Source organism: Chrysochloris asiatica, unplaced genomic scaffold (genome assembly GCF_000296735.1).
Source record: "Chrysochloris asiatica unplaced genomic scaffold, ChrAsi1.0 scaffold00035, whole genome shotgun sequence".
NCBI lineage: Eukaryota > Metazoa > Chordata > Mammalia > Afrosoricida > Chrysochloridae > Chrysochloris > Chrysochloris asiatica.
Window position 1 is genome coordinate 11,927,534 of NW_006408553.1, and position 7,465 is coordinate 11,934,998.

At 35.8% G+C, this 7,465-nt stretch overlaps 1 protein-coding gene across 1 annotated transcript in view; it reads right to left on the reverse strand.

Annotated features, from left to right (window-relative positions):
- The window catches only part of ADAM32 (ADAM metallopeptidase domain 32), a 208,168-nt gene that overhangs the window by 99,256 nt on the left and 101,447 nt on the right, over positions 1-7,465 (reverse strand). Inside the window, 1 exon segment of the mRNA XM_006878390.1 lies at positions 517-715. Within this exon segment, the coding sequence (XP_006878452.1) occupies positions 517-715 (199 nt within the window).

Consider the following 7,465-nt stretch of genomic DNA (forward strand, 5'->3'; position numbering starts at 1 on the left):
GTGCCGACAAGTCAGTTTGATTCTTAGTGATTTCTGAGAAGTGGCTGGTAAACTTGAACCCTCAACCTTGTGGTTCAAACTGACTTGTCATTCTAACACATTAGTCCACAGCGCCACACCACTACTCCAATAGGACCTTATGTCCCTTTAACTTTTAGTTTTCACTTATTTTGTTTTTAGGACAATCTGACCACTAATTGAAGATGCAGTGTAGAACAAATCGGTCCATATTTTAGTATTATCATTCAGTTGTAATATAATATACTAAGTATAACATTGATCTATGCAGAAGAAATTAGCAAATTTTATTAACTAAGCTTGGTTAGAATACGTTTTGAGCACTTAATGCATCTAAAAGCAGTGTTCTAAGTGCTTTCATTCATTAACTCATTTAAAACCATGAAATAGCTTCAAAACATTTAGATTTATACTTATACAAAATTGAGTCATTACCTTGATGAATATTAATTAAAAAATACATAAGATTAATTATTTAGATGCAACCCAAAACATTACCTTTCCCAAACAATTTCTCACATCGTACGTCAAGATCATGGCAGTCTCCATCATAACACATCAATTTATTGTTCTTGCATAAATGTCCATTGTGGATAGTCACATCAGGGTCACAGAATGCTGAGCTTCCATTACAAAACTCAGGAATGTCACATTCAGGGTGCACTCTGGGCCTACACTCAAAACCTGATTGAGCAATCTAACAGAAATCAGAACTTAAAAATATATAATATTATATGTAAGATTGTTAGGTAGATTAATATTGATTTCAAAGTTATATTAATTCCATTTTTCTTCGATGATCTATTCATTAAGGCTTATTGAGTGCTAGGCATTATGCCATGCAATCCAAAAATAAATTTAATCTTATCATTAATGTTACCAAAACAAGAGCAAAGATATGTATATAAAACAAAAATATAGCAAAAGTATAATGTGATGGTAGCTAATTTTTTTATTCTTTTAGTTTGGGGGGAAAAAAATCCTTGTGAATAAAAACAGTGTTATTCACATCAACTTCAAAAAATATATATAGCTCCTATCAACAACATAACAACTTTGTGTTGTAGATTTATTCCTTATGTTGTCAGTCCATGGTACATACATTATTCTTGTCTAACAATGTAATACATGTGTATCATTCTTCTTCACTCTGCCTTATTCACTGTCCATCATTCTTGCATTCATATAAGTCAACTGAAAATACTATGATTTAGATCAGGCAATCATTAGTTTTCAAAGTGCTACTTAAAAATTTAAAGAAATTTTTGTTGTGGACTTGCCCATTGCAATATGTCATTTATTTTCCTGACTACTGCTTCCAAGGTGTTTATTGTGGGTCTAAATAAAATGAAATCCTTGAAAACCTCAAAAAAATGTATATATATAGCTATTCAAACCATAGCTTTAAGTAATGAGTAATCTCAAATATATGAGAAATGTGAAATATAAATGCCTGAGAATGAAGCATAGCAGAAATAAAAGGGTAATTTAAGAGGCATGTCAACTATAGGAGTCTTTGGCGAAAAGGAACCCAATTGTAATATTTCTTCTGATTTATTCTATCATTAATTAATTCTTATGGCATTCTGATGGCTGGATAAGCACTGGACTGCTAACCTCAAGGTTGGTGGTTCAAATCCACCTACTGTTCCTCAGAAACTATATGCAGGGTTGATATGAGTTGGAAAAACTCAAAAGCAAACTTAACAACAATAACAATTAACTCTTGCAGAACACATCAAAAGAAGATAGAAGGAATATATAGAGTCAATGTAACAAAAATAATCTGTCAATGCTAAACAATTTCAAGAAGCAGTCTATGATCAAGAATTGATGACACTAAAGGACAAACTCCAAGCTGAACTGAAGGCACTGGTGAAACACAAGGCTCCAAGAATTGACAGAATACAAATTGAAGTGTTTAAACATACTGATGAAGTGCAGGAGGCAATCACTCATCTATAGCAAGAAATTTGGAAGACAGCTACCTGACCAACTGATTGGCAGAGATTTATATTTACGAAAAGGAATGTGATCCAATGGAATGTGGAAATCATCAAACAATATCATTAATATCACATGCAATTAAAATTTTGCTGAAGACAATAAAAAATTGCTGCAACAGTACATTAACAGAGAGCCACCAAAAATTCAAGCCAAATTCGGATGAGGACATGAAACTATCAATACCATTGTTAACATCAAATGGATTTGGGCTAACAGCAGAGAATACCGAAAAATGTTTCTTTTGCTATTATTGAAGGTTTTCAGCTATATATGGATCATGACAAATTATGGATAACACTGTGAAGAACAGGTATTCCAGAACACTTCATTGTGCTCATGAGGAACCTGTACACAGACCAAGAGGCAGTCATTTGAACAGAACAAGGGAACAACAAATGGTTTAAAAAATCAGGAAAGGTGTGTGCCAGGGTTGTTATTCTTTCACCATACTTATTTAATCTGTATGCTGAACAAATAGTCCAAGAAGCTATATTTTATGAAGAAGAATGTGGCATCAGGATTAGAGGAAGTCTCAATTATCTGCTGATATGGCACCACAGGATTAGCACTGGATTGTGAACCATAAGATTGGCAGTTCAAACACACCAGCTGCTCCTTGGAAACCATATACAAGGTCACTACGAAGTGGAAATGACTCTTAACAAGGCACTTAACAACAACAACAACAACATGGAAATGGCATAATCTTGCTTGCTGGAAGCCAGGAGTATTTAAAATACTTACTGATGAAGATCAAAGAATATAGCTTTTAGTATGGAATGCATCTCAATGTAAAGAAAACAAAAATATAACAACTGAATCAATAAATAACATCATGATAAACAGAGAAAAGACTGAAGTTGTCAACAATTTCATTTTGCTTGAATCCATAACCAACACTCATGGAATAAGCAATTAATAAATCAAAGGATGTGAATGGAGAAGATGGCAGACTAGAGAGTAACACTATATAGACCCTCTACAATAAAGATACCAAAAACTAAATAAAAGAGATGTAGATGATAGTCCTGAGCTTCAGACGAAGTGATAGAGAAGTGGACTGAATGCTTACTAGGAATCTGAACAGATGTGGCAAAAAGAAACAGACTGGTAACCTGTGTCAGCAACTGGATACGACTTGGCCATCTTAAGCTTTTGTGAGTGACAGGGTTGATGTTGTTTTTGTTGTTAAGTACCATCGAGTCGGGATCTGGCTCATAGCGACCCTGTACAGGGTTTCCAAGGAGTAGCTGGTGAGTTAGAACTGCCAGCCTTAATGGCCCACACCAATGTTGCAGTTTACTGCATTAACTGACAACACCACAGAGTTGATAGGCATGGGCAAATCACACACTGGCTACCTAAAAGGGGGGGAGGGGAGTGCGGTTTACAAAGGCACTAAGTGGCTGGCTTACAAGTTTTCAAGAGGAGGTTGAGTTTCAGAGTGTGTGTGTAGGAAGGCATAATACCACTGAATAGTTTTCATCTTGTCTAGACGGGTCTGGTGAAAGGAGATGGGGATAGGATTCTTTTGATTCAACAGCAAGTAATTGTTATTATGACTAACTGTGATTATCACAACTGTAGAAGCAGAAGTTTTGTACCATAAAGGGGGGAGTAATTAATCTTACATTCCAGGAATAGATGACCTTAGCAAAGGAGAAGAGCATGAGCATAATCTGGGACCCTAATCAGAGAAGCAAGGAGCTCTGGTAGCTCTGGTAGTGGTTGAGAGTTAGGCTGCTATACTCAAGGTCAGCAGTTTGAAACTACCAGCAGTTCCATGGGAGAAAGATAAGGCTTTCTGCTCCTATAAAGATATATAACCTCGGAAACTCTATGCAGGTTCTCTATGAGTCAGAACTGACTCCATAGCACACCAACAACAACAACAACCAGAGAAGCAACGACACCAGAGATAGAGGCAGAGAAGATAGCATGGAGAGACAGAGCATCTGAGGACTCCAGACTCATGGACAGACACAGACTATGTGCTGGCGGCAAGGGTACAGACTTACAGAATGTGCCCCTTGGTTGTTTAAATGATTATATATTTCTGAGTGTTTTTGTGTACATAAAAAAACAAAAACAAAAACAAAAAAACCAGAGGGAATAGAAGCATATACAATACTGTTAAATGATAAAAACAAAAGACATTACTAAAAATGTAAATTATAGACTAATAATTCTCATGAACATAGATGCAAGCATTCTCAGAAAAATCCTTCCCAATAAAATTCAGCAACATATCAAAAAAACAAAACCCATCATTAGCAAGTAGGATTCAGAGCAGGGATGCAAGGATGGTTAAATATTAGGAGGGGGGAAATCACTATAATCCACACAAAAATAAAACAAAGGAAAAGAACTACATGCTCATATCAACTGATGCAGAAAGGCATTCGACAAAATTCAACATCTATTCCTAATAAAAACTCTCAACAAAACAGGAATAGAAGGGAAATTCCTCAACATAATTAAGAACATTTATACAAATCCAACAGTCGATATTAGTCTCAATGGAAAGAAACTGAAAGCATTCCCTTTGTGAACAGGGACCACTTCTATTCAATATTGTGTCTTAACTATAAGGCAAGGCAAGGAAATTAAAGGCACCCAAATTGGCAAAGAAGAAGTAAAACTTTCTTTGTAGATGATTATGACATTCTATACAGCAAAGTGACAGGATAAAAGATCAGTATACAAAGCTGGATTCCTCTATATTAATAAAGACAGCTCTGAAAAATATTATCAGGAAAAATTTTATTTACAATAGGCACCCAAAAAATGAAATACTTTGGAGTAAATTTAACCAGAGAAACAAAAGATCTACGCAAGGAAAACTACAAAATACTACTACAAGAAAACAAGAGATTTACAAAAGCGGAAGAATATACCATGCACATGGACAGGAAGACTTAAAATTATGAAAACGTCAACACTACCCAAAGCAATCTATGAATATTATGCAATCCCAATTAAGATTTCAATGCCATTCTTATAAAAAGATGGAAAACCTGATCACTAACTTTATATGGAAAGGGAAGAGACATTGGATAAGCCAAGCATTACTTAAGAAAAAATAACAAAGTTGGAGACTTCTCACGCCCTGATCTTAAAATCCACTATATAGTCACAGTAGCTAAAACAGTCTCATACTGGTACAACAAAAGGCACATAGATCAATGAAACAGAATTGAGAACATAGAAGTAAATCTATACATGTATAGCTAGTTGATCTTTGAAAAAGGGCCAAAACATATTCAATTGCAAAAAGATTGCTTCTTCTACAAATGGTTCTGGCAAAACTGGAAATCCATTTGAGAAAAATGAAACAAACCCTTATCTCACACCATATACATAAACAAACCCAATGTGGATTAAAGACCTAAAGTAAACCTAGAACTATAAAGATCATCAATAAAAAAAAATAGGGACAAACTTAGGGGAATAAATACAGTCAAATATAACAAGAAACACACAAACAGTAGAGGACAAAATAGATGACTAGGACCTCCTAAAAATTAGACACTTGTGTAAAGATCTTGCCAAAATAGTAAAAAGAGAGCCCACATACTGGGAAAAAAAGTTTCTGTGACATTTCAGACAAGGGACTAATCTCTAAAATTTATAGAAATCTGAAACACCTCTACAAAAAAGACAAATAACCCAATTTAAAAATGGGCATATGGACATTCAAGAGGACAACAAATAATATGAAGAAATGTTCGCAACCATTAGCCGTTAGAAAGATACAAATCAAAACAACGAGATATCATTTCACACCAGTATTAATATCAAAGTTAAAAACCAAACAACTGAAAACAAATGCTGGTGAAGATGTGGGACACTTGGACCCTCCAACATTGCTGATGGGACTGTAAAATGGTGCAGCCACTGTGCAAAGCTCTAAGGTACTTCCTCAGAAACGTGGAAATAGAATGCCATATGACCCAGCAATACCACTACTTGTATATATCCAAAAAATTAAGAGCCACGGCACTAGATATATGCACACTCATGTTAATCACAGCACTAGTTATAATAGCGAAAACATGGAGACAGCCTAAATGCCCATTAATGGAAGGATAGCTAAACAATATTTGGCACATACACACAATGTAATACAACGCAATGTTGAAAAATAACAATGAATCTGTGAAAAACCTTATAATATTGATGAACCTGGAGGATGTTCTGCTGAATGAAATTAGTCAATCACAAAACTACAAATATTATACGAGACCACTATTGTAAAAACTAAAGAAAACGGTTTTCATTCTAAAATAAATATTCTTTGAAAGGCTGAAGGAAAGGGAGAGTAATTCACTGGTTAGAGTGTAGATACCTGTTAGCTTGGCTGAGGAGGGCAACATACAAGAAGAGGGAGGCTAGCAGAAGAATGATGAAGACAATTGAAAACACAGGAAGGTATGCAAGGACGAAAGGGCATAGAGGTAAATAATGCTATATATACAACCCTAGAAAAAAATGTTCAACAGGTAGATATATATGGATAGATACACAGGGTTTGACAAATATATAAGGGTTTGACAGAGGATATTTTAAATCACACTACCACAAGAGGACTCCATGGTAAACATTGCTGTTGTTAGGTAACATCGAGTCAGAACCGATGCATAGCAACCTTATGCACAGCAGAACGAAACACTGCCCAATCCTGGGCCAACCTCACTACTGTTGCAACGCTTGAGTCCATCGATGTTTCCATTTGGCCAATCCATCACGTTGGGGGTCTTCCTCTTTTCCTCTGACCCTCCACCTTACCAAACATGATATCCTTCTTCAGCGACTGGTCCCTTCTGACAATATGTCCAAAGTATGAGAGACGAAGTTTGGCCATCTTGGCCTCCAAGGAGCACTCTGCCTGCACTTCTTCCAAAATGGATCTATTTGTTCTTTTGACAGCCCATGGCACTTGCAATATTCTCCTCCAACACCAAAACTCAAAAGCATCAATTCTTCTACGGTCTTCCTTATTCACTGTCCAGTTTTTGCATGCATATGAGGTTTTGGAAAATACTATGGCTTGGGCCAGATGTACCTTAGTCCTCAAGCTGACATCTTTGCTCTTCAACACTTTAAAAAAGTCTTTTGCAGCAGATTTGCCTAATGCAATATGTCGTTTGATTTCTTCACTGCTACTTCCGTGAGTATTGATAGATGATCCAAGAAGAATGAAGTCCTTGACAACTGCAATCTTTTCTCCGTTTATACGAATGTTGTTTATTGGTCCAGTAGTGAGGATTTTTGTTTTCTTTAAATTGAGATGTAATCCATACTGATGGTTGCTGTGCTCTTTGATCTTCATCAGTACATGTTTTTAAGTCCTCTTCACTTTCAGCAAGCAAGGTTGTATCATCTGCATATCACAGGTTGTTAATGAGTCTTCCTCCAATCCTGATGCCATGTTTTCCTT